Source organism: Amblyomma americanum, chromosome 7, assembly GCF_052857255.1.
Source record: "Amblyomma americanum isolate KBUSLIRL-KWMA chromosome 7, ASM5285725v1, whole genome shotgun sequence".
NCBI classification, from domain to species: Eukaryota; Metazoa; Arthropoda; class Arachnida; order Ixodida; family Ixodidae; genus Amblyomma; species Amblyomma americanum.
Window position 1 is genome coordinate 61,090,341 of NC_135503.1, and position 25,154 is coordinate 61,115,494.

General features: G+C 52.9%; 1 protein-coding gene across 2 annotated transcripts in view; it reads left to right on the forward strand.

The window, feature by feature from the left end:
* Nucleotides 1–25,154, forward strand: part of LOC144099214 (trithorax group protein osa-like) — a 174,857-nt gene that overhangs the window by 69,907 nt on the left and 79,796 nt on the right. For both annotated transcript variants that reach the window (XM_077632358.1, XM_077632359.1), the window contains exons 2-3: nucleotides 3,023–3,244; nucleotides 10,274–10,762. In XM_077632358.1, coding sequence (XP_077488484.1) covers nucleotides 3,023–3,244; nucleotides 10,274–10,762 — 711 coding nt within the window. The remainder of the gene's footprint in view (nucleotides 1–3,022; nucleotides 3,245–10,273; nucleotides 10,763–25,154) is intronic.

Genomic DNA, 25,154 nt, shown 5'->3' on the forward strand with positions numbered 1-25,154 from the left:
TTGAATGGCTTCTTGCTTTTTTTTTTTCGTTTAGAGGACCGACTTGGAAGCAGCGCCGATGCCCCTCTTCTCTAGTTTGCCCACGGGCTTCGTTGTTTAGGTCCCGTCGTCGTCTTCGTCGTAGCTCTTGCCTACTGTTTTTCTGTATCGCCTGTCCTTCGTTGTCGTCTCGTCTTTTTTTCCCAACGAGGCGGCGGCCTTGCCTCGTCCTCGTCAGCCGTTTTCCGACGCGTTGGTATTTCGTTCACGCCCGGAGTGGACGATTGCGCACTCGGACTCCTTGTCTCTACTGTAAACATTTCGGTTTTTTGACGTCGGCTGGCGGAAAAGACGAGGGCCTCTTCGAGTGCGGTGACGCCTTTCGACGCTTGTTCACCACGTCTCCCGGCGTTGTTTGTCGTGCTGCAACTGCTTGGCGGCGTATTTGTCACTGCACGCCCCCGTTTCCTCCTCCCTAACAGCGCATCCTGCCGCGCCTGCTTTTTCGACGTGCTGTCCATTCGGCATTTTTTCGTTTTCCTTTCTTTTTTGTCGTCGATATATCCTCATTTCGCCTCTCTTCTAAAAGCGCGCGTTGCGCCGCTACACTGGGCGATCGTGCGCGCCGTCGCCTTCGTCGTGCAAGGTGTCCGCGATTGTAGCAGGACTGGCCGGGAGGGGAGGAGGAAGTGGGAGCGGCGGCGGGTTACTTTCGAAAGGGAGTCCGTTATGTGAGGAGCGCGCGTTCTGTGTCTCGACGGTTTCGCGTTCGTGCGTCTCTCTTGTTTTGTTTCGTCTTCGGCAGCGGCGCCCCGCTTCCGTACTGCTGACTGAGAGCGCGCGCCTTCTTTTTTTTTTCTTCCTTCTACTTCGCTTTTCCGCGCGAGGGCTGCCTTGCCCTCCTCCCCCTCAAGGTCGGCCGTTCGCCTTTCCAGCGTTTTTCTTTTGCCTCGCTTCTTCTGCATGCCGTCTTTCGTGCCCCGCCACTGGCTTTTCTTTCTTCCTTTCTGCTGCTTTTCTTTTTGTATCCCCCTAAGGAGGATGATTATTCTTGTTCGTGTCTGTGCGTCGTCTCGTTTTCTCTTTCGACGCTTTATCGCCGCCCCTCCTCGCCGTTTATTGTCGCCTCCCTTCGGTTTACGTTCATTCATTCGTCGCGCTTTTTATTGTTGCCTCGCTGGTGGTGGCGGCTCGCTTCCGCGTTTCTTAGCGATGAGTGTGTGTGTCGCGCGCTTCCCCCCCCTTTTATATGTATATATTTCTATTCTACTTCCTTTTGTTAGTCGTCGGGCGGCGGTCTTCCCCCGTTTATTTTTTTTTTCCTTTTTTGATGCCCCGCGCCTATCATTACTCACTCGTGGCAACCTGTCTTTCGTCTTTCCTGTCTTTTATTATTTTTCCGGTCTCCCGCCCCTCTTTTTGTGCGTAATTGCGCTCACTTTCGCGGCCCCGCCTGTGTTGCGCAATTGGCGTGGCGGTTATCAGCTGTTGTGTCGTTCTTTAGGTCGTCGCCGCCGCCGCTCTCTCTCTCTCTCCCCGGCGTTGCCTCCTCTGACCCTTTGTGTGTTGTTGTTTCGCACCCTTTTGAGCGATTGATCAATCGACGGAGGCGATCCGTGACCTGACCTCTCTTGTCGATGCTGCATGCCTCGCTAGTTCACTGCACGGAAATCGGTGATTCCTTTTATACTTCCTCGTCGAGGTCGAGAGCCAGGCCGTATTCTAATGTGTGCATTTGTTGTAGCAGCACAGCTCAGTCGGCCTCGCGCATTTATGCTCTGGGGTGTCAGTAAAGCGGTCGTGTTCAGATGGAGACAAAATAAAAAAAAAAAACGCCCGTCTGCTGTGCCTAGAGAGTCCCAGGTGGCGGAAAGTAATCCGGAGCCCTCCACTACGGCGTATTTCATAGCCGATGCCATATAGCCGATATAAAAAATAAAAAAATAAAGTAGCGGATAATTCATCACGCACTGTCAGGAGCTAATGTAATGTACGCCACGCAACCGCCCTCTCGCGGCTGCGCCTAGTATTGGGACAGCTAAAGGGAGGACTTATCTGTGGGCATGTCAGGTTCGTCGCTTGTCCTTCCGGCTCCTGCTTATAAAAAACAAAAACGCTCTAGCCTCGCCGCTGTGATGCAGTGTAGCTGATGCTCGCTTGACACGTACCACGTTTACTCCCGACGGTGCTGTAGTGGTTAACACGCGTAACTTTCTGCAGCACGTTCTATGAGCTGTAATGGTTAACGTGCGCTGTGTATGCCCAAGTTGCCAAGAATTGGCTTCTCATCGGCCTGTAGTTAGTTATTCGCACTTGACGCGGTTGGATTAGTTACCAAGAGCTGTCTTACGTTTGGGGGCCATCTGATGAAAACGTCGTTACCGGCGCCAAGGGAAACTCACCAGCAATATGTCCCCTCCTTGGATTTAAGAAAGACATACGACTGAGTCCATATTTTGTTATCAGCTGACGTATAGGAGGCGTTGCCAAGGCACACTCTTAGAAATGCAGTCTTCTCTCTCCTTACGGCGTACTTTTCACAGCGCACCCTCAATCGATAACGTGTGGGTCGCAAGTATTTGTAGAAAAAAAATAAAATGATGGTCGATTCGCGTAGTTGGGCCAAATGCGAATTAGGTGCACTAGCAGTTCGGCTTTCGCTTCGGTACAGATGGTATTTGCTCGGATGTGACACTTCGGTGCGTAAAAGTTATGGAGGTTCTTCTGAAATTGCGGTCAACAGAGACAAGCGCCACTATGTCAGTGGGATAATAGTGCAAAGCACACCATTTCCCGTTGTTCTCAGGATCTTTCCTCTGTACGGATAACGTCCGCGAGGCATTTTCAGCTTTAGTACAGAAGAAAAAATAACGGAATTCATTTTTTTTGTGTGTAAACTCGTTTTCGTTCATTTTGGAGCTACCTGTGGGGACATTGAGTTGTGTTGACGTAGGCCTCGAGCAGCGCAGTGACGGTAACGGAACCTTGGACCCCAGTGTTGGCACTCACTGGTTCTCCCTTGTTCTTTTTTTTCGCCCCGCAGGTGGGCGGCGGCATGCACGACCCCGGTGGAGGAGGCGGCGGCGGCGGCGGAGGCAGCGCCGTGACCGCGGGCGCCGCCGCTGCCAGCGCTGCCGCCAGCGCCGGGGGCCCCGCGGCCAAGCGGCCATACATGGGCCCCGGACAGTACACGCAGTACCCGGGCCAGAGGCAGCCCTACCCGGGACAGCCCAGGCCGCCCAGCCAGGGATACCCGCAGCAGCAGGTGGGTTCTTTTCCTCCTCCCTCCGCGGTCGCTTCACTGCAGTCGGATGCAACTGAAGAACGAAGCGGCTTTTGCTCGGCAAAAGACCCCTTCTACTGAGCCAATGGGGTCGGCCGATTCTCATGAGCCTCCTAGGCTGAAAATATAGGGAGCGGACTATCTCTGACCATGAAGGGAGGGGACTGTCCCCTTTCACCTGCACTGCCTGCATTGTCAGGCTAGCAGGCTCATGAGAATTGGCCGACCCCATTGGCTGGAAGGGGAAAAGCCGCTTCATTCTTGAGTGGTATCCAGCTGACTATGCTCACTCGTTCTGCAGCTACTGAAGAGTGCCGAGCCATCCTGACACAAAGGGGTGCTGAGAAGTTCCTGGCTTTGCACAGAAAGAAAAGAGCCAGAGTTTTGAAAGCGCACATTTATTCAACATGTTACACCCTCATATCGATGCACTTGTCACATCATTTTTTCAGCTTTCCTATTCCGTTAAAAAAAAATTGCGACAGGTCGTCAAACCAGCTTTCAGCAGCATGTTTGATGTCAGCAATGTCATCGAAATGACAACCCTTGAGCCGTTTCTTCTAGTTTGGAAAGAGATGGTAGTCAGAAGGGGCCAGGTCAGGTGAATAGGGGGCATGGTGGACCAGTATTTGACAGCCACAACTCTGGAGGTGCATTGTCCCGCAACAAAAGGATTCCATTGTTCAGCTTTCCCCAGTGGTTCGGTTCATCTTAAGAGGGTTCACCAGTGACAGTGTTCATAGGAAATACATGGGAACTTTCAGAAGCTGTAGCGTGTCTAAAAATGGCTCGATTTTCATGTGGTCTGTGGCAGCGTTTTCTTCTTTAACGAATGGAGGAAATGTTGCACACAGATATTATTTTTAAGTTTCATTTTTTTACAAATCAGAGGTAAATATCCAGAAAAATTTCACCTTTAGGTATGTCGGTCTTTCATGTCATCTTGTGAAAAAACTAAGCCAAATATCAGAATTTCATTCGCAACATTTTGTCCCTTTTTCTTTCTTGATTGCCAAGCCGCAATTTTCGTTCATATCGAGCGTAGTATTTGCATTTTACAGGCTCTGAAAGTTGTGTATGTATTTTCTGCGGGGATTTGAAATTTGCGCCAAATTTTACTAGCACGACGTGGCTCCATCTGGCGTCAGAATATCAGAATATTTTGTCGCTACTACACTCTACCACCAGCCTCTTGGTTGTCTGTGTTCGTGCCCGCAGGTTTTTACTCGGAACTTGTCGGACCTGAGCTCTTTCTTTCCTTTTTTCTTGCTTGGGCTGTTGGGCTGTATTCCGAAAGGATTTCTGCCTTTCATTTTTACTGGAAATCATGGTGCGGAAAGGAAGTGGAATGCAAGGCCACACCCAAAAGTGCCCCCCCCCCTTCCCCTCTGGGCAGCCACACAATAAGGCATTGTTAGTGCCAAAACACAGGATGGGGGCTCCCTATTCAGGACACTGTGGGAGAACAGCATTGTGCCTTGCCCAGCGCAAGGACAGCAAGGACGATGCAGCAGTTACTAATCTATCCAAAAAGTCCTTTGTAGCATCAAAATCGGTCAAAACAGCTCTGGTTGCCTTTACTCGTGACTCCTTCTGTTCACTGTTCAAACATTTCGGCACCTACTTCGCTGAAGCTTGCGCATGTCTAGGGTATTAGTAATAATAAAACCAACACGCTCCCGGGAGATGTTCAGTATATCTAGGCTATCTTTTTTGTGGATATTCGCCGATCCTCAAGAATCAGCTTATGGACAGCATGGCTTGTTGCCGGGTCTGTTGATGTTGTGGGGTGCCTGCTGCGGAGGTCATCCTCAACAGTGAAATGCCGAGTCTTCAAACGAGCAACCCAGGTTTTGACAGTGCTTTAGGAAGGACACTTCTCCCCGAGTGTTTGTGACACCTCACTGTGAATATTCTTTGCAGACTTTCCCTGCAGGAACAAAAATTTCATGATGACCCGTAACTCCATAGACGTGAAACTTGCTTGTGCCTCTGCCATCTCAGATTCTAGGTGAAATCAAAAATAGTTATAAAAACCGATAACATCTGTAACTTCCACAGTTGCATTAAGAGATATCATGCTTTTTTATGGTACCAGATTAATTTTTCAATTTGGCATGAAAAGGGGCAGAGCCAGGAACTTCTCAGCACGCCCTCGTATCTGGCTGGTACTGACCGCTGATTGGCCAGAGCCCAGGTGCAGCAGTAGCTCTTTCCTGGGTACTTCTTAATATTTTTGTTTCTCCTAGATTTAATGCATTGCTGTGAACTTCATTTTTGAGAGATTAGTGTGATTCTTGGTTCAGCTGCTTGTGCGAACTGCAGGAGGTATACTGCATGTTTGCATGCCTAAGATTGTTTAGGGCTGTGACTCACAGCAAGTGGAGAGAAGGCATTTCTTGACCATGTTGATGTTTTTGCCTTTTTGTGGTATAAGACATTTTGCACAATTTATTCATATAGGGATTGTAATTCACCTTAGTTATGCATGAACACGTATACAGTTTCTTTTTCTTGGCAGTCAAAATAAAATTGTCATACTTAAAGCTGGTCGTGACTCGCTGTTGCTTGTAATAATAGTTATCATGGTTTGTCATAGTTATCTTAATTTCACTGGATTTGGGAGGTGGCCTGAAAATTTTATCACACCTTCATGTGTGATGGCACTAGAGCTCAACCTGTGCTTATTTTGCTATTCGGTATTGCTCTGATTCTGCGTAACTGAATACAATGTCGTGTGTACTCTGTATTTAGATCCCTTCGGTTTCGTTTCATTTATCAATAGCCTCAAGCCAAATTGTCATTACATGAGGGAGTGATCCAATGAGTGATTCAGCAGGAAAATAAAAACCACAAGTTGTTAGGCTCCTGATTATACAATATTAGCTAGTGCATTAAAAAAAATGACATCCGATTTAGCTTACTTGGTCAAATGTAAAGTATGTGCACTAGCACATCGTGTTTCATTTCGCTTTCGTGTCGAGGCCAAGGTTTCAGGGTCAGGCTTTAGGCAAACGCTGACGAAATCGGTGATTGATTGGGGCCGTAGTGGTAGCACACGATAAAATTTTCTGACCGATTCTGACAGCGCACTGTGATAGCCGTGTGTTCTGGATGCAGTGCCCACTGATGGAAGTTGATGAAGGTGACGACATACAGTGGAGACGGCAATAGAATGGCACTTAAACGCGAGAGGTGGTATGCTGTGGCGATGGCATAGTGCTCTCGTGCAGTGGCCAGTAAAGCTGATTGGGTTGCGACGCTGCGGTTTCGAAACCCAGGTGCACTGCGGTCACGGTCATATTTATTTTATTTCTGCAGGCCTAGCTGTCTTCAAACACTTAGACAACAAGCTTTTCTTTTTTTTTTTTTCATATTGGTAGCCTTAGTGCTAGCGGACTAAAAAGTTGGTCCTCAATGCAGCAATAAGTCGAGGAAGGCGGTTCGAATCTTATGATGTGCATGGAATAAAACTATGGGAACAGCAATCAGTACAACCAACAATTCCAACCTTGTGAAAGTGTCTAACACGGGCAGAACGATATGACGGATTCGAGGTGAGTTCATTGAGCAAATAGGATTTACTGAAGTATATTTTCTGAAAAGGGCAGAGGCGAGAACAAAAGCGACCAGAGCAAGTGACGGTAGGTGTAGGGATTTTTTTTATGGTAGACATACTGGCAGTTCGATTGTAATTGGGAAGAATGAATAGGGTAGAATTATTGGGAACAAGTTCTAGTGAATTAGTTTAGCAATGCTCAAGTTTCACACAGAGGAGCCGCACTAAGTTTAGTGTGGTCTAACGTTTTGTAAGGAAGCAATCTTAGTGATATTTGGGCAGAGGAAAAAAATACGTCGTAGATATCTGAGCAGTCTATTAGCTTGGATATTATGTGTTTAATATGAAGGGACCATGATAATAGGTCTGATGTAATACGTACTCCAAAGTAGTGGTATGATACTACTGACTCAAAGGTGCTCTGAAAGGGGCTTCAAATAAAGTTGTGGCACGCCTATGATTTTAAAGGACGCCGCTTCACAAATATCCTCTAGCAAGAATTTTTTTAATGCGTTTTGTTGATGCTGTGTATCTGTAGGAAAAATTTGGTTTTACGCGTCTTCGCACCTTTCTCTCTCCTCTTGTCACTTTTTACACGCTGAAATGTTGGCGCTGCTCAGTCGGCCCCACTCACTTGGGTGGGGCTGAGGGGTGAGTAGAGCTTCCGGCTGCGGCCATGGTAGCTGGTAGCTGCGTGACATCAGAAAGAGAAGTCACGGCGAACCAATAGCAGCCCTCTGTTGCTGACATAAGGAGCGCTGCATGACGTGTTGCGCGCGGATTTGGTTCAAAGCTCGGCGCTGCAGGTTGCGGCTAGGCATGGAAGCACGAGCTTTTAAAAATATATTGTAAATGATTGGTTTGGTTTTGAGGTCTTTTATGCGGCATGAACACCTAGTGGCCTGTACTCCACACAATTGAAGTGTATTATAGACAACCTCGGGCACCGTTTTGAGGGACCCTTTAAGGTGGTAGGCAGCTGTACTTGACTCAGTACGAGATACAAGCAAGTCTTAGCATTTATTGCTGTTAAGTGACATAAGCCAATGGCTGCAGTGATAAAAAATAATTAAGGTCAGTTTGTGTCGTGTTAACGTCCTGGTCACTATTAATCTCTGGGAACATAATGCAGTCATTGGTGAACTGATACATGTTAGAAGTAACGTGCTAAGGCACGTCATTAATATAGATAAAAAATGGGGGGGACCAAAGCCAAGCCTTGTTGGGATGCAGGTAGCGTGGTTGGGCCGAAGAAGGGATGAGGAAGATCTGAGACGCGGTTAAGAAGGGAAAGGCAAGGAAAACATTATGCAGACTATTTACGTGATGTTCAAATAAGGGCAACTGAGAATGCCTCTCAGTTAAAGGGAGCTTCTTAGCATATGTGAGTCTTCCGGTACCACCAGCAGCCCGTTAAATACTCTTCGTATTCCCCAGATCTCTAATCGGGGAATACAGTTTGGAGAACGGTGTCCAAGCAAATAAGCAGACGTAGACACTGGTGGTACCGCTCACGGCAGGTGGCAGTGCTGATACTTTCACAGTTCGTCGAAGAAAAGGGAAAAAGACATTCCTCGAACACTGTCACGTCGATGTCCTTACAGCTGCTAGGTCAGCGCCCCTGTGGGAACGACCTTGCACTTCCCCACATGTTGCCCGAAACGCGGGAATTCTGTCGAAGCTTCAGCCGTCTCTCAGTTATCATCCCCAGCGTGATGAAAGCAACACTCTGTCCCGCAACCCAAGGGCTGACTCAGCCACTTGACGCCGTCATTGTCTCCGCTGGTTCCGCGAACACCAGTGCTTGCTTGCAGCAGCGTTTCTTCCCGAAATTCTGGTTGAGGGAGTCCGTGTCTTAATTCATTTGGGCTGGAAGGCACGCTAGGCATAACAGCCTTGAGGAGTTGACCGAGCTACTAGATGAAGTATGATTGTGAGAAGTTACAAATGTGACAGCAGTGACAAAAGTGTTTTATTTCTTTATTTTTCTTCTGAAATCGTGGGGTGAAAATTGGTCGCTATTTGTTCAACTCAAATTCATCTAACGATCTGGTTATGCAAGGAAATGTCTCCTAATTCCACACTTCTTTTTCTAAAATAATTCACTCTGAATGCTCAGTTTTGTTAACCATCTGGAAATGGCAGCCTGAATCAAGAAACTAACTACAAAAACGAATGTTTTATGGCGAGACTCACGCACAAAGAGAGAGATGAGACACGACAGTTTCTTTGCTGCAAGGGCCGGACCTTGAACTGCCATCTTGGCTAAGGCTAGTGCTAGGAAGTCCATGCAGCAGTGAGAGTGCAGGAAGTGTCGGCGCTAAGCAGCAGCCGCCTTTTTGTGACATTTGCGACCAATGACTGCTGTCGCCGAATCTTTTTAACTAATCCGTAGCCCAGTTCAGCCGATAATTTTGTGTGTGTGTGTGTTGTTTTCTGCAATTATTTATCGCACACATGACCATCCCCACGTGCAGCACTTAACACTTTACACTGCGAAATATTCAGCATACAAGTGCAGCATTGGAGCAGGGCTCTGTTAGTGTAAATAGCACTTGGTACACCTTCTGGTCAGCGCATATCTTCTGACCTCTTACTTCTAGAGCCTACTTCTTGAATTTATCCCGAGATTAAGCCATGCCATGGATGACAAAATGTTTAAAATTTTAAAATGTGCTGCTGTTTGTGTGGTTCTTTTGCCTTTGCACATGGAGAAGCAGCTCTTTCTTGAAGGTGCATTTGTGGGCGGAAGTGGAGTTTAATCTGATTTTTTTTAGAAATCTGTTCAGGATGAAAGAAGCATCTGAAACCTGGGAACAGCCAATAGGAACTAGAGGTGATAGGGAGGTCTGTCTTAGTGAGGCTGTTGATGGGGCCTAGTCCTCTTGCTGAAGAGGTGGCAGTTGGAGGCCACATCCACTACTGTTCAGTGATAGGTCCTGTTGGTCTCCACCCCCTGACCTTTTTTTGTTCTGTGGAGCAGCTTGGTGGTGTGTTTGCAATGCCAGAATGGCCACCACTGCACTTGTCGCACTTGTCAGAACAGTTGACGGACATAGTCACTGTTCCTCCAAGCTGAGCTCCTGGACTGTATGTGTACTGGGAGAACCTAAACGTGACTGCATGCGTTGTGTCATGCGTTGTGGCTTGGCCGTTGCTATTGGTGTGCATTTTATGGTAGTGTGAGTTCTCTGGTAGTTCTGCTTGACATATGTCGAGGGATAGGCTGCGCGAGTTATTCTGATATGGCCAGGTTTACTCTGTACGATCTTGTGACTGGAAGAGAAGTGAAAAGGAAAGTGCGCCATCATTTTGTTCTTACTGCACTTTTTGTGATTTCGCAACTGCTTTCCTATCAAATATAGTGCTTTAGCTGACAAGTTCACTGCTGTCCACTGACGTGTCCTAACCGTTTTTTGTGCCCCATGGTTCTTCTTGTCTCCCCTGTGCAGATGTCACCCTACCCGACCGGCCCCCAGCCTCCCCCTGGGCAGGTAGGCGGCCTGCCGCCCTCCCCCGCGCCCTCTCCACAGCAACAGGAGAGGCCCACCCCACCGCCCCCTCAAGCCCAGGGCTCAGCGTCACCGTCCCGGGGCGCCGGCCCCGAAGGGCCTCCCTCGCGGCAGGGCACGCCCAACTCGCACCCATCTGCCTATGGGGGATACCCGGCGCCCCCGTCGTCCTCTTCATCGGCCCTTCCACCCACCTCGGCCGTGTCGTCGTCGTCGTCGCTGTCCTCTTCCGTGTCGGTGGCCCCCACGTCTTCGTCTTCGTCGTCTTCTTCCGCCATGTCTTCATCAGGTGCGACTGGACTTTCGGTGGCACAGCATCAACAGCAGCAGCAACATCAACAACAACAACAACAACAACAACAGCAGCAGCAGCAGCAGCAGCAACATCAACAGCAGCAGCAACAACAGCAGCAGCAACAGCAGCAGTCGGTAAGCTGTCATTTCTTTTCTTCGGTTCCGCTGCTGTCCAAACTTCGACAGTGGGAGTTTTCAGATGCTGAATGATGTTGCTGTGGTTGGCCGACATTCTGCTATCAGGGCATTGGTTCTGTACTCAAGGAAGGACTTTGTTTCACGTTAGGCGTGGGCAACTTCCCACCCATGTTCATCTCGCGAAGGAAGATGGATGAAATGCATTTGTTTCTATGCCTAGCTTTCGTCATGTCTAGCTTTCATCGTCGGGTGCCAAGAGCTTGTAGTGCATTTTTTTTTTACTTGATCGATGTGAATTGAGAGAAATTTCATGAAGCTTGGCTGAAGTGTGCCAACTTCTCGATTCCATGTTGTGTGCTTGTATTAAGCTTGAAGAGTTGCCAGTCCAGATTCGTTCTCTCTTGTGTTTCGTAAACCTAGTGTAATGAAAACATCCTTTGCAAAAATTACATATCACTCAGTCATTGATGTGGAATTTGGAAAATACTATCGTAATTCCAGCATTCAGTGATATACCACTATGCTTTGTGGTCAAGAGCATTCTGGGTTCGTTAACCAGGTAAAGTAGACAGTGCTTGGAAAATTTAGGAAGGGCTTCATATCCCTTTCAGGCATCACATCCACATTTGAGGACACTTAATTATCAAATTCCTCGTATACAAGGCACAGTGTCCTATAATGTGGATGAATGATCGCAGACCATCAATTTTAAAATGGACGCCTCTGTGTTTTATGGTATCTCTTGTATGGCTCCAGTACGAGTATGCTTTTTTCCTCTTTAGCAAGCAAGCGTGAGTGGTTTATAGTGCCGAAAATGGGCAAATTTGTTATATAACCACTTCATGTGATGGGGAGAAGTATAAAATTTGAGATCTTGAAAGCAGCTTTGAGTCACAACGTGGATTTATGTGACCCTGACGAAATTGCATAATTAAGCATCAGGGATGGTAGCAGTTTTTTGTTTCTGCAGATTTTGGGTATGCTCCTTGCGAAAATGCGTAAGCTTGCAAATTTTTCTCCTACCGGTTATAATTAGTGCCTGAAGGTGATTTAGGGTCGTTAAGGTGCAGAGGCCTTTGTGGCCGGTGTAGCAGATCGCTTTCTGTTGGTACGACCTGCGAGGTTTCGGAGCCCGATGTCCGCGCTTCTGCCGCGGTTTCACTCGTCCCGCGCCGCTATCTGCGCAAACCGGCGCGTCACCTGCCGGCCGGCGGTGTACCGCGTCTGCTGTCCCAAAGGGGTCCCAAAGGGCTCTGGTGAAACGGGCGAGAGACGGGGCATTGTCATGCGATGTCCCGGACTAGGGACGCCGACCATGTAGCGGGGCCACTCTGCGGCTCCCAAACTCTATTGCAGCAATTAAAAGTTCTCACCACCACCAGTCGTCCTCCTCTGATCCCGGTGGGAGGTCAACTCTCGTGTACCTCCTTTGCCGTTATCTGCGTCGTCGCCCCCTATCTCGCGCTGCGCCGGTTCTCCGCGGGTGGCAGTGTTTGTGATAAGGTGGTGCTGACGTTCTCGGGGGAGGGTGGTGGCCTCGCGTGTGTGGGGAGAGGGGGAGGGAGGGGGGGCATTTTCGCCGCGGCGTCATCTCGGGTCTCGCGAAAGGACACTCTCCGCCAGTCTCTCACGTGAGGCTCACGATTGCAGAGCGCACGCGGGATGAGCTCATCCCCCCCCCCCCCCCCCCCCCCCTTCTGCGCGGCTGATTGCGGCAGCGGCGTCGCTCGAGTGACCCCCCCCCCCCCCCCCCCCCCCCCCGATAAGGCCAGGGGCGTCTGCGGCCATCTTTGCAGCCATATACTTCGCAGCTGTTGGCACTTGCGGCCTCTGCACGGAACTAGGCACGCGTGGAAGCAGTGGCTGGCGGCGGTTTTGTAGCCAACCCGGCGTGTGCGATAGGTGTCGCTTGGCTCGGTGGATTTCTGTCGAGTGGGTCAACTGGAAACGGAGACGGAACCGATCTGTGTGGGGCAGTCGGGGGCAGGTCGCTTGCACTTCTCTTGAGGCAGTTCATCAGCGGAGTTCGCTCGCGCTAGGACACTGCTAGGATGCAGCAGGAAGTTGGAGGGGAGACAAGAAAACAAAAAGACCACGTGCTTTCCCGTCTGAAGCAACTGGCGCGACGCGCGCCATCACGCACATCCCGTTGGTTCGCCAGAGAGCAACCGGGCGACAGCTGGTCGAAATCCACCCTGGATGAGCTGCGGCAGGAGCAACGGTCGTTCCTGTCGCGAACCGATTTCCGGTTTTCCCGAAAATCGCATCCAGTGAAGCGACCTTCGCACCTGCATCCAGTGACAGTGTCACTCATTCTCTCTCTCTCTTTTGATACTCTCAGGAATTGTAATCTGTGTGCCGCGATCCCGACTTTTTTATGCCTATTCGAATGCGTTTCCTCTCTCCGACGTGACTGATGACGCCATTGGGAGCGTGTCATAAAAGCACCGACAATCGAGAAGGGGATGGTGATTGGTACCTTGGGAGGGAATCCGCCCGTCTTGCTCGACGCGGGTATTCTCAGATTAGATTGGCGGGCTGCTTATTTCGTTATCGCTGGGAAGCTGCCCGCAGAGACGCGGCCCTTTGCACCTCTGTTGCGCGCCGTGTTTGGGATCGCGTGTTTCACCGCGACATCGACTTCGGTCGCCGGCGAACCCACCTCGACCGTTCCTGCGTCACGGAGAGCGGCGTGTTGGCCGTTTGTTCACCGTGCTGTGCACGCGAGCGCCACTGCAGTCGCGGAGTGTTTTTTTCTCGATGTTTCTTTTGTGGCCTGTGATAAATGGCAAAGGTGAACTGGGGTCTTTTTGCGTACGTTAGATATGCACATTAGATCCCCAGGTAGTCGAAATTATTTCCAAAGCCCTCCCCTACGGCTCCTCTTTCTTTTTTTTTTTTCACTCCCACCTTTCTGATAAAAGTATACGATACGATACGTGTCGCTGGGCGAACGGGACGTACGTGTTTCCAAAGGGTCCGTAATTGCCGCGGTGTGGCGGGCTCGGCGATGCTGCGAAAACGACGCGTCGGCGCACGGAGTTTTATTTACACAGGCTGCTTCCGCAGCGTGACTCGGCTCTTTAGACTTGAACGCGGCGTGTAGTTGCCAACTGTGTCATACTGTTGTGGCACCAGGAGAACGAAGAAAGGACAGAAGTGGTCACTATCAACCGACAGAATTTTATTAAAGCACGTAATATATACAAAAAGCGCCACATGGCTGAGAGTGCGCGTGTAACGCTTTTTGTGTGTGTTTTGTGCCTTAAATAAGATTTTGTCAGTTGATAGCGACCACTTCTGTCCGTGCGCGACAGTATGGGTCCGTACCATCTCGCCCAACTTTCCACCCTTGTACCAACCGTCCTCGTGTGTACAGTCATGCCGGAATGGGACATATATACTCGTCTACCGTGTAGATGGAAGTTCCTTAGTAGCCGGTGAAGTCTCCTCCCCGAGTTGTGCGCCGTCACTCGGCCGCGTGGCTCGGTAGCAGCGCTGCGCGATCTCCTCTGCTTGTAATTAAAGTCTCGGGACTGGCTCACCGCCGAAGAAAGCGACCGCTCTTTGGGGAGCCACTCTGCGGCTGTTTGAGGAGCTCGCCCTCCCTCCTTTGTGAGGCTCGGTTCTAATTGGGCGCCCACCGCTTTTGGTGCGCGTAGAGAAAAATTACCCCCCCCCCCCCCCCCCCCCCCCCCCCCCCCGTGTTCCTTCGGTCTCCCGTCGGCCCATGGCGAGTAGGGAGAATTGAAAGGCGGCCTGCCCCCTCCTTTTTTTTTATGGCGCCTTCAAACGTGGATGTTTCTTATGTCGATCGCCGCCGCTGCTCTTCCAATAATACGCTGTCTTTTACTCCTTCCTCACCCCGCGCCCGGACAGAGATTTTTCAGAGCGTCCCTCCTGGACTCTAGCTGGTCTCTTGCGCCGTGCGTTCCTCGATCGAGACGAGACCTCGGAGCTGTGCGGGTGCCGTCCGTGGATTTGAGAGCGCCCGGTGGTTCTCTGCGCTTTTGTACCGTTTGTTTGTGTTGTAGCGTTTGTTACCGGGGCTGTGTTTCCAGTACGAGGTGGAACTTTTATTTCGACCTTTGCTCAAATTTTGTGTTCCCTAATGCTCTTGCAGCTACAGCGATGGCGATGCACCGTTTGCTCGCGTTGGCGCGGCTTCCGCTTCTTTAACCGCAGTAGCGGGGCCAGTGACGGCGGGAGACGCAGTGATAGGTCTATATTGGCATCTTCGTTCCTCGTTATGTCTTCTTTTCCCGCCTGGTGGTCTCCTCCGGAGGCATTGTTTGATTGTGCGCGACTCGATGGTGCCTCGTCGCCAGCCCACCGAGGCGACGCCAACAAAACGCGCGCGTTGTATGGCAGCAAGGACTGCGGGATTCGGCTGAGGGAAAGGAATAGGGAGGAAGGGACGTATTCCCAATTCATTCGCTCCATTGCGTCACGCCCCAATGCATTAGTGGCCCACGCCCAGCCCCAATCTCTTTACTCCCCCTCTCCCCCCTCTCTCTGTGCTCGTGGCGGCAGCTCGTCTCTGAAGAGCGCCCCCTGAAATGCGCCCGTGTCTGCATTTACGACAGCCGTCCCTCTTTCCTTCTCTCCCTTTCTATAACGCGGCTCGGTTGTGCCGCTGTGTGCGCACGTGTGGAAGGTGCGCGGCGACCCGGCTGCTGCTGAGCACGTTGAACGCATTAATTAGCGTGTCCCGTGCGCGCTAATTGGGGTGCCCGACCGTCGCCGGCGTTCGTATCGATAACGGCGGTAATAATGAGGACCAAGCTGACGCGCGCCGCGTATCGAGCTCTGTCGGAGCCCGTGCTGCGAGGAACGAGGGAGTCGCATACGGCTCGCGGACGCTAGGGCGGAGCGCGATGTAGTAGCTACTTACCTTCGGGCAGCGACGACCGGAATCGAAACCGCGAAAGCGCCTGGGCGATCTGCTGCCGCTTTGCGTGGTCCGCGCATTTTGTTCGTCGAGAAGAAGGTTTGTGTCGATAGAAGGATGCGGAGGTGGGCGAATCGCGAGCGCACGGTTTGTTTTCGGCCGCGTTTCGCAGTGGGTGCCCTGTGTAGTCGTCGGGCTTCCGTGGCTTAGTACGTGTACGGCACTCTTACGGGACGTCCGCTCTTCAGCCTTCCGAAATGAGTCGCCGTTTGTTTTCTCACGACCGTCCACGTGTGCTCCGAGCGTGTCCAACAGGGAGGGGGACATTGGAGGCGCCGTTCGGCGGCAGCGCCAGCGTTCACGGGGTTCGCGCAGTTTTAAGAGTCACATCCCCTCACTGTCACCTTTCTAATGCGAGGGCACTATAAGAGGGCTACGAGGGCGGAAGCTGTCCGGCGTCGGTGTGAAGCCTCCACCTGCCGCCAGCTATGGTACTAAGCCCTCCGGTCTGTGGAACGATAGCGCAAGGAAGAAAAGGTAGCGAATAATTCTCTCCCATTTCCCCCGCATCATTCGAACTGATCGCTCCTCAATAGTTTTCTCACGGGTGAAGGAGACCCGAAGTTTCGGTGGTAGAAATTATTCCGGAGACTCCCGCTGCGGCGCCCCTTTTCCTCCTCGAAAGCAATTCTCATTTCGCGTTTCCACGTATACTGCAGCGAATCGGGCTCGATCTGCTCCGTAACGACACGTCAGGTGTGCCTCGCTTGACTAGCCACTCGGTCCGGCTGACGGGGGGACAAGTTGTGTGCAGCGGAAAGCGGAGCGACTGGAGGGCGGATGCGCGAAGGTCTGGAAGAATGAATGAGCGTGGGAGGGGGGTGGCACGGGAGAGAAAACACGCCCTGCCGAAGTGGAGAGAGAGAGAGGCGTTCCTTCGGCCGTGACACTGAACCGGAGCGAGTAAGAAACAAACACGGGAACAGCTACAAAACGCGGCGGTCTCTCTCGGGCGAGGTCGGATAAACACAGCAGGAAATAAAAATGGATGACCCGCGGCGGTGGCCGAGAAGAAAGAATGCTGCGAGAAAGGAGGGCCGAGCCTGAGCGGCATAGCCACGCGAGCGGCGAGATTTCGACCGGCATGGAGAGAGATGAGGGAAGAAAAAGGAATCTGACAAAGAAAGCGAAGCTGACTGGCTCTCTGTGGTCGGGTGGTGCTATAAATGAGAGTCACGGGAGCAGCGGCGTCGCCCCTTTTTCTTTTGCCTCGTGCCGCTGTCACCTTCTTTTTCTTCTTGGCTCGCAGGGCGTGTTCGCTGTAGTTAGGGGTTCTTTTTTTTTGTTTTTCTGCCGGTTCCCGTACGTCAATACGAGGCCCATTGACGAGGCCGTTTTTTTTAGAGGGGCTTAACTGGATCTCCGCGGGACGCGCGATTGCCTGCCTCTGCGGGATGTGGCCCGGTGTAGTAAAAATACGTCCCCGAAAAGAAAAAAAAATGTCCTCGCAAAAAGTGCATTGCAGCTTCGAGCAATGCGTTACGTTGCCTGTTTAAGTGTCTTTCATTTGATGTACTGAAGGGGACCTTCCTTGTCACCCCCGAGACGTGTGCGAAGAGGGTTTTTTTAAAGGCGACTCGCACAGTTATTTTGCGAGGGTGGGCGTGCTTGTCACTTTTCGGCTTATCCGACTCCCCTAAATTACGAGAGAAGGAGAGAGAGAAAAAAACTATCTCTCTTTAATTTCTTGGTTTGCGCACTGACCGTGGGAGTAATCAGAACGGAGACGCGTGCTGCTAGACACGCAGCTATAAGGTGGCCCGCGGTGTGGCTGCTTCTTGCCTTCCATTCCATCGCGGCGCTTAAACACCCACGTCGCAGTGTGAGGCGAGGAGGCGGGTGAGTCTGTGTACACTAGGAGGCTCGCTGGCATGTTGTTTCTTCCCGAGCTGAATGCACGGACGAGAAAATATTGAAACGGCGGCAAACGCAGTCCGTTGCGTCCACGTCGTCTGCCCCTCTGTTGCGGGTACCCGAGGGACAGCCCAGTGCCCGGGCGACCCAGAGGGAAGGCTCTGGTGCTTACTTCCTGCGATCGACCGGCTTAACAGTGTCTGCCTTCGTTTTTGGCGAACGGGTCCTAATCTTTCATTTGTTGTCAAATTCGTCCCAGCTTCGGTCGGCGCGCTTTCGGTAGCAGCCCGGCGATGTGGGGGGAACGACTAACGCAGATAAGATGCTTAAACGACTTGCCTTTGGGAGCCCTTATCATTAGCGGTCAGCGTGCCTGTCCGTGCTTTCGGTTATTGCCTCACGACTTCGGACCCCCCCCCCCCCCCCCCCCCCCCCCCCCGTTATCTCTGGTGTACATAACAGTGCGTGTGCGTACCGACCCGACCGGGAGGGGGTTGCTGCCCTCTTTACGCCTCGCTTTTTGCTTTTTAATTCCCCGCCGCCGACCTCGGCGTGTTGAGGTAGCAGTGAAGGGCTCGACGACGTTATCGCTGGCGGCGTCCGAACGTAACCACTTCTGTTTTTCTTCCGCGTTCCCTGGTTCGTTTCAAAACTCTGCCGATGTTTTATCTTTCCGTTTTTCTTACGTGTTTGCGCTTGGACGTAACGCTCTGTCAGTGACCGCCTCCCCCTTCCCGGGCCTCCTTATCGGGTCTCGTAGTAAAGAATGAATGCTGCGCAATCGCTGCAAGTGCCGGGGTGGGCGTGCCGTCGAGCCACTCCGTTGTCGGGGCACTGCCGAGCTTGCTGCACGTAGCGGTCGCGCCCATCGCTCGGCGGAATGTCGCTGTGTTCTCCGTGCGTCTTTCTGCCTTGCGGCACCCGCAAGAGCGCGGGACACTTCGATCGAGCCAGCTGCGAAACCGGCGATAATATGTACGAGGCTCTCACAGTCCGGCATTCACTGATTGGTTTAAGGCTGGGAGGTTGGTAGCAGACTTCGCGCAACATGTGCCAGTGACATTAACAGGCAGCAGCAGCGCGTGGCTTATGTGGCGTCAGGTGAGGGTGTAGGCACACCCTCCAGACACTGGCCATGGAACTGCGCTCGAGATAGGGGGAACTATAGCTGTGCGAGGCAGTGGCTGGTGTGCAGCTTGCCGGCATGGGCTAGGTGCACGCAAGCACTGCACTGGGGAGCTGGTGAGGGAAGAAAAAGAAGCGCCACGTGTGTCCTCTGCGCGCGCAAGGTGGTGGTCGTGTAGCTGAGTCTGGCGCCGATGTCTGTCTCTGCGATTGTGCTTTCCTGCGCGTTATAGCCTTCTCCCCATAGGAATGGGGGGGTCTCTGTGCGTGTGTACTGCCGTCGTGTAAGCTGTCTCCTTCCGTGCGCGGGCTGGGTGATCGCGGGGCTTAATTTCTTCCCCGTCTCGGAGATGCGTTTCAGATGTGTTTTTAATGGACCCCGGCGAAGAAATCGAGGCGGCCTTTTCCCCTTTTTCTCTTCTCTCTCACCCCTCCTCGTGGAAGATACGCTGTCGTCGTCGTCATCACGCACCCTCCTTCCCTTGTGAGAGAGACTGAGGCGCTCGGCCGTTTCGCGAGTGCCCTCTGCCCGTGGGTCCTTTCCTTCCTTCTCCTACGCCTCGGGTCTCCGATCGGAGGAGCAGCCTTGAGGGACTCGTTTGGTTCAAGGGAGGCCCCCCCTACCACTTCGTCTGGTTGATTTTTGTCCGTCGTTCTTATTTATTTTTTATTTCTCTACGCTGCCGGCAATTTCGCCTTGGTTCCTTCTCCACTGGCTGTTGCATTGATTTCTCTGCGTTTCTTGGACGCTTTTGTTCATTTTTTGTCTCCCTCTGTTCGCGCGCGCGTGTGTCCACCGTGCCCCGTTTTATTTTCCTCTCCGCTGCAACGAAGAACCGAAACGCGAGGTTATCGCGGTGTAGTCGCGGCCTGCTCCGCCCAGGAGCGAGCGACAGTACCGGCAGGAAGAAAATAAGCAAAGGCGCGGGTAAATGGGATGTGCGATCAGTACGCGGCGCGGAAGGTGGAAGGGTGAATTCGTGCCGACCAAGGAGTCTAGGCAGCTCTTTGCTACCCCCGGCTCCCTCTTTTTTATCCGCTTGCCACGCCTATTCCGTAGTTTTTACCAGTGAGCTTTAATAGCGTAATAACGGTTTTTTGCGAAGGCTGTTATATACGCGTTAGTGGTCGATATAAGCGCTGTATCCCTTGCGCAACCGGTGCGCGAGACCAGGGCCCCGCGATACACCCGCGGGTGGCCTTGATCAAGGCTTCGTGCCGTGGACGGCAAGTGATGTCGGGTCGAGTGCACGATTAGAACCGCGCGTCGCAGTGCTCATGTTGAGGCTGGCCGCAGCGCGGGTCGGATCGAGGGTTTTCTTCTCCGGCTTGCCTGTCTGTGGCACTCTAGCGCTCCGCGAGTTACTGTATATCCTCCGGCAGCGACACGAACGCCGCTGGCCGGACCCCTTGTCGAAACTGCCCGGACAAGCACCGTCGCGGACGTGCGCTTGTCCTGTGGCCTGGTCCCGCGTGCCGGCCCCCGGGTATCGGCGCGGACCGAAAAGGGCGTTCCACGAATGCGCGCGCCCCAATCGAAGCGGCGGGCCGTCGCCGATCCGTTGGGCCGCATTGATCCTTCTTCGCCGGGGCTTTTATTCCTTCGGATGGGGTTCGATCCACGCGGGGGCGGATCGACGGGGATCGGAATATGTATGCCCCCGGATATGTGGGGCAGGCGGGGGAGCCACAGGGGGAGGATCGCGCGCGCTGTCGGCGATGCAAATGAAGTGCGCCGGTGCAGGAGGAGGCTGTGCCTGCCCGACATTTCTCCCCTGCCGCGCGCACCCTCTCTGAGTTGTCTTTTTTCTTTGTTTCCGGGACGAATGGAGATTTGGCCCCTAATTGGGCGTAAGCCTTTGCCCGCAGCTTGTTCTCGAATTCTGTCCATTGTGCGTGAGCGCGCCGTGTTCATCTCTGGGCGCGTGTGTGTGTGTCAGTCATGCAGGTTTGGGATGGACGTCATAAAAATCGTAGAAGTAGCGGCTGGAAAGGCCGACACCGTGCAAGTCCGTACTTCGAATTCCCCCCACCACGTAAAGGGCAACTTTCGGCTCATATCTGCGCATATATGATCGCGCGTACGAGAGTATATCGTATTAGTAATGCAGCAAACTTGATCGTATAGCACCTCATCCGCAACGCGCCCGTGCGCATGGTCGCAAGGACGAGTGCGCGTGCGAAAAAAAAAAGAACGATCGTACAGTAGCCTTAAGCGGAAGAAACAAATGCTGGGGCCACGGGTGAATTGAGGGGTGCGGGTCTCCTGTACGTGTACACCGCGGTTCGGACGCCGAGAGCTGCAGTAAAGGTGACCTCCTGCGCACATGATCTCTGCACCTGCGCTGTGCCGTAGCAAATTTTGGGCCCTGCACCGTCGCGGGGACTGGCAATGATGCACCGTGCAGATTTCGACGTTCGCTCACTGATTGCTCGGCGGTCGTTCCGCAAATCGTGGCGGTTAATCAGGGGGAAGAAGAAAAAAAGGCCCCCGCGTGGCGGAGGTGTTGTTTCCAGGATGGCAGTAGCCCCGGCGTCGGGTGCCGCGCCGCGGGTGCAGCTACAGCGCCGGCGAGTGTTGCGGGGAAGCGCCGCGCTATCGCCTTCAGTGTTGTTTGCCTTCCTTCCTTTGCGCTGGCTGCAATCCGCGAAACGAGTTTCGCTTCCTCGGGGCGGAGACTGTGGTCCCCGCGGTGGTTTCGAGGTGGCTCAGAGGCGAGCTCCTGCGCGCTTATGGGTTGTGTCCGGGGAATGGCTACTGCCGGGGTCGATTTAGGTCTCGCCGGTGCTCCGATCGCCTTCTGGCTGACCTCCCGCTGCCGTCAGGGTTTCCCTTTTTTCTTTTCTTTCCCTCGCTCGCTGACGCCCGCCCTTTTGTCATCTCCCTCGGTTACTTGTCTTTTCCCTTTTGTTGCGGGTGTTGTGTGTGTCTGTCCCAATAAGGGAATCCGCGGCCGCCGTCTTCGACGCGTTGTTTCCGTCCGCGATTCGAGTCGTGACGCTGGCTCTCAATAAAGGTCGGATTGCTTCCGAGCCTCACGAAGGAAGAAGAAAGGAAGGGGCGGTTGAATGCGACGGGAAAAGCCGAGGAAGGGCTGCGGTCGGTGCGTGTCACCTATCGCGCGGGCAGTTTGTTCGTTGGCGCCGCCCCGGCGGATCTCTGCAGTTTCTTCGCTCCGTGCGCGTTGTTTCACCAGCGGATGGCTCGCGTGGTCGGCCGTTGTTGCTGCTGGGAGGCTGGAGGCTGAATCATTGAGTTCATGCCCGACTGTGCGCGTGGGTCGGTGGTAAAGGTAGACATGTATTGGAATGGTTCTTGCCTGCAGATGTCTGTGAAGGGAATTACGCTTGTTCGCGAGTGCTCGTAGCTAACGCAGCGTGGGTGCGCGTGAACTGTCGTGAGCGCTTTTTGCTGCTTCCTGTGCGGGCTGAAAGAATGCCGTGCTTCCGCTGTGCGCAGCCGCTGCTTGTCTGGCCGTTGTTTAGCTAGCGTGTGTGTGTATCTCCCTCGAGACCGTATTGCGCACTTTTATCCGCGACTGTGCAACAACCGCCCCGATCGCGCTGGCGCACCAAGCGTGAGCGTTTAACGTGAACACGTGGCCGTTGAACGACTGTGACGTCGCCTCTAATCGGGCGTCTCGAATGCCTCGCGTTGTTTGTCACGGCCGGCCGTGGCGGAGCAAGCTGCTCGTTAAATTCGACGCATCCGGGTTAATCGAGCGCCTATACCACTGTGCCCGCCCGTGTTTGACACACGCACGCGCAACTTGGCCCGCGGCTTAACTCCCTCTCAGCGTCGGCCCGCCCGCGTATCGCCCAAGTGGTGCGTCGTCGCTCTCGTCTACCGCGGTTTACCCCGGGCAGCTCGCCTGCGGTGGGCACAGCGTAAGCCGAGTGGTTGTCCCGACAAAGCCAGCCGGCGTCCGTTCGCTGAGCCTCGGCTGGCATTTTTTTTTTGTTTTCTTGCTCGTCTACTGGAACGCCTCTTCCACTGTTCGCCTACTTATTTGTTCCGTCGGCTGGCAGTCCGAGAGCATGAACCGTGCGCTCTTAATCGCTCGCGCGCACGCGTGCTCCTAATCCGCAATTAATCCGATTACGAGTTTCCGCCTCGCTGCCTTGGAGAGCGCGCCGGAGCCGGCTAATAGCGCCGGTCGACTCCCCCGCCTTCGCGGAGGAAATTAAAAGCAGAATTGTGTCGTTAGCTCGTTGTACAACGACGTATTATGGTAAGAGCCTTTCTTTTTCGATAGGTTGAAACGCAAAAGAAAAAAATCTGGTGGTATAAAAAGAACACCGGAGGGATGTGCGTGTTGGGTGGACTTAGGTTGTTGTTGCCTCCGCGATCTGGTGGAAAGAGCAGGTCCCGTTTGATGAATGCTCATGACAGGCAGGTGAGCGATTCCGGTTATCGCGTCGTTGTGTTTTGTACACGTATCACGTGTCCTTTTCTTTTCGCACTCTTGCTAGTTTTACTAGGATCGGCAGGGATTGGTAGTGAATGCTTCTGGGCTGCGTTTCCTTGCGTTCAATTGATGCTGTTTCACGGGACCAGGAGGCTCTCTCTGGCTACGACGTTGTTATCGTGATGGCCTCGTGGGTCGAGTGTGAGAAAGTCAGTGTCGAGAGCACGAGAAAAAGAGCGCCCGTCTTGCGGCCAGAGCCCGCACATGTGGCCTAGCGATTGGTGAAACGTGCCTTCCCCTTGCCTTGGGCGCACATCTTGGCCGGAAATTTCGCCGTTGGGCCGGCGACTGGTGTCCTGCGACGCACACTGTTAATTAGTAGACAGTTTTAGCGTAGCCGGACAGCCGTACAGCAAATACTGTAACGCGTTGCTACCGCTTTCAGGCTTGCCTAGCCACATTTTCCGTGTGGTAGCAATTTCCGGAGTTACCGTATTCACCGTACGGTGCTGCTAAAACTCTCTAGTATGAACGCGATCACATTAGGTTTGACCTGTTCGGATTGAAGCGGGGTTTACTAATTGTTGATCAGAATGCGTAAGCTCTAGCTGCGGCCTTGCATTCCTGTCTTTTTACTGTCGCTTTTACGGGGAGTGTGCGACCATTTCATCCGAAACGATTGTACGCATTGGTTTTGCACGAGCGATGCGTACGGGCGATTCGTGGTTGTTACCGCACGTTTCCCGCGCGTGGTGCGGGAAAGGACTCTTGTTTACCGCTGATGCAGGGACGAGTTTCTCCCTACCGTGTAGGCTCTCCCGCTCTCTGTTCCGATGAGAAAATTATTTCGCGCCGTTTGTGTTGCGTCATTCGGGGCCGGTAAGACTGGCGTTCCCGAGGGCCGCTGGGTGGCGAGGGACAACAGAAAGCTGCTTGTGCGTTTTTCGAGACCTCCATCAAAACAGTCTGATTGAGGTTGGAGAAAACTAAACTAGCAACTATTAAAAAAGATAAAAAGGGAGGGGGGGGGGGGTTGAGCAGTATGCCCCAAGGAAATCCGACGACGAAAGTGAAAAGAGCGCGCGGAAGTCTCCGCCGACGCTGCTGTCAGCTGACGCTTCGCCGATGAGTCATAAAAGGCGCCTCCTCGGCGACCTTGAAAGGTCGGCCACTGGGGAAAGAGGAACGGGGGGGAGCCCGGCTTTTCCTTGGTCGGCGTCGCCGAGGCGCGACCTTGCTGCCTCCGTCCTTGCTCCCCTTCTTCTTTTCCTCCTGTTTACCGGGATGATTTATACGAGCAGTGTGCGTGCGTCTGTGCCTGCCGCTGCGTTTTGCCCCACCACCCTCCCGTATTGACGGCGGTGGTTTACCGCTCTCTTTCTCCCTCTGTGCTGCGTGTGTGTTTTGTTTCACATCGTCGGCCGGTGTTCGTTTAATGGCTTCTTCTCGCGGCCGTCGCGTGCCCGCGGCGTGTTGTTTGTGTCCTTCGCGGCCCGTCGTTCGTCGCGCATGTTTGCGCTTTTTGCTTTGTTTTTTTTTATCCCCCTCCGTTTCGTGCGTAGGCAGGGGCGTGTGCCCGCTCTGCAGCTGTTTTCACTGCGGAACGTTGACCTCCCGCTGTTGCGTTGGCACGCGGCGCGAGTCGGTAATTAGGTGGCGCCCTCCACCGTCAGCGGCGTGCCCCTTTCGGGAGAGAGTCTTTTAGAGCGCGCCCTCGTGTAACTGTGACGTGCTGCGCTGTTTTGCCTGCGGGAGTAGGAAAAATGCCACGAAACGATTTTATCCCGTTCTTGGCAAAAGTGAGTGGGAACATCATCCCGAAATGGCGGCGAAGTTGGCGCCGAAAACGACGCGAATTTCCATACCGAGAGACAGTCGTGTGCGGGGAAGAAGAAAAAAAAGTCATCGGGCGCCTCGAATTTAATTGCAACCCAGGGGCTTGCTCGGCTCGTGCTTCGTGGACCACTCGGCGGTCGCGGAAAACGGGGTTTCCAACAGCAGTTTCTATACGTTAATCGCATTATTTGCAAGAAAATTGTGCAGCCACGAT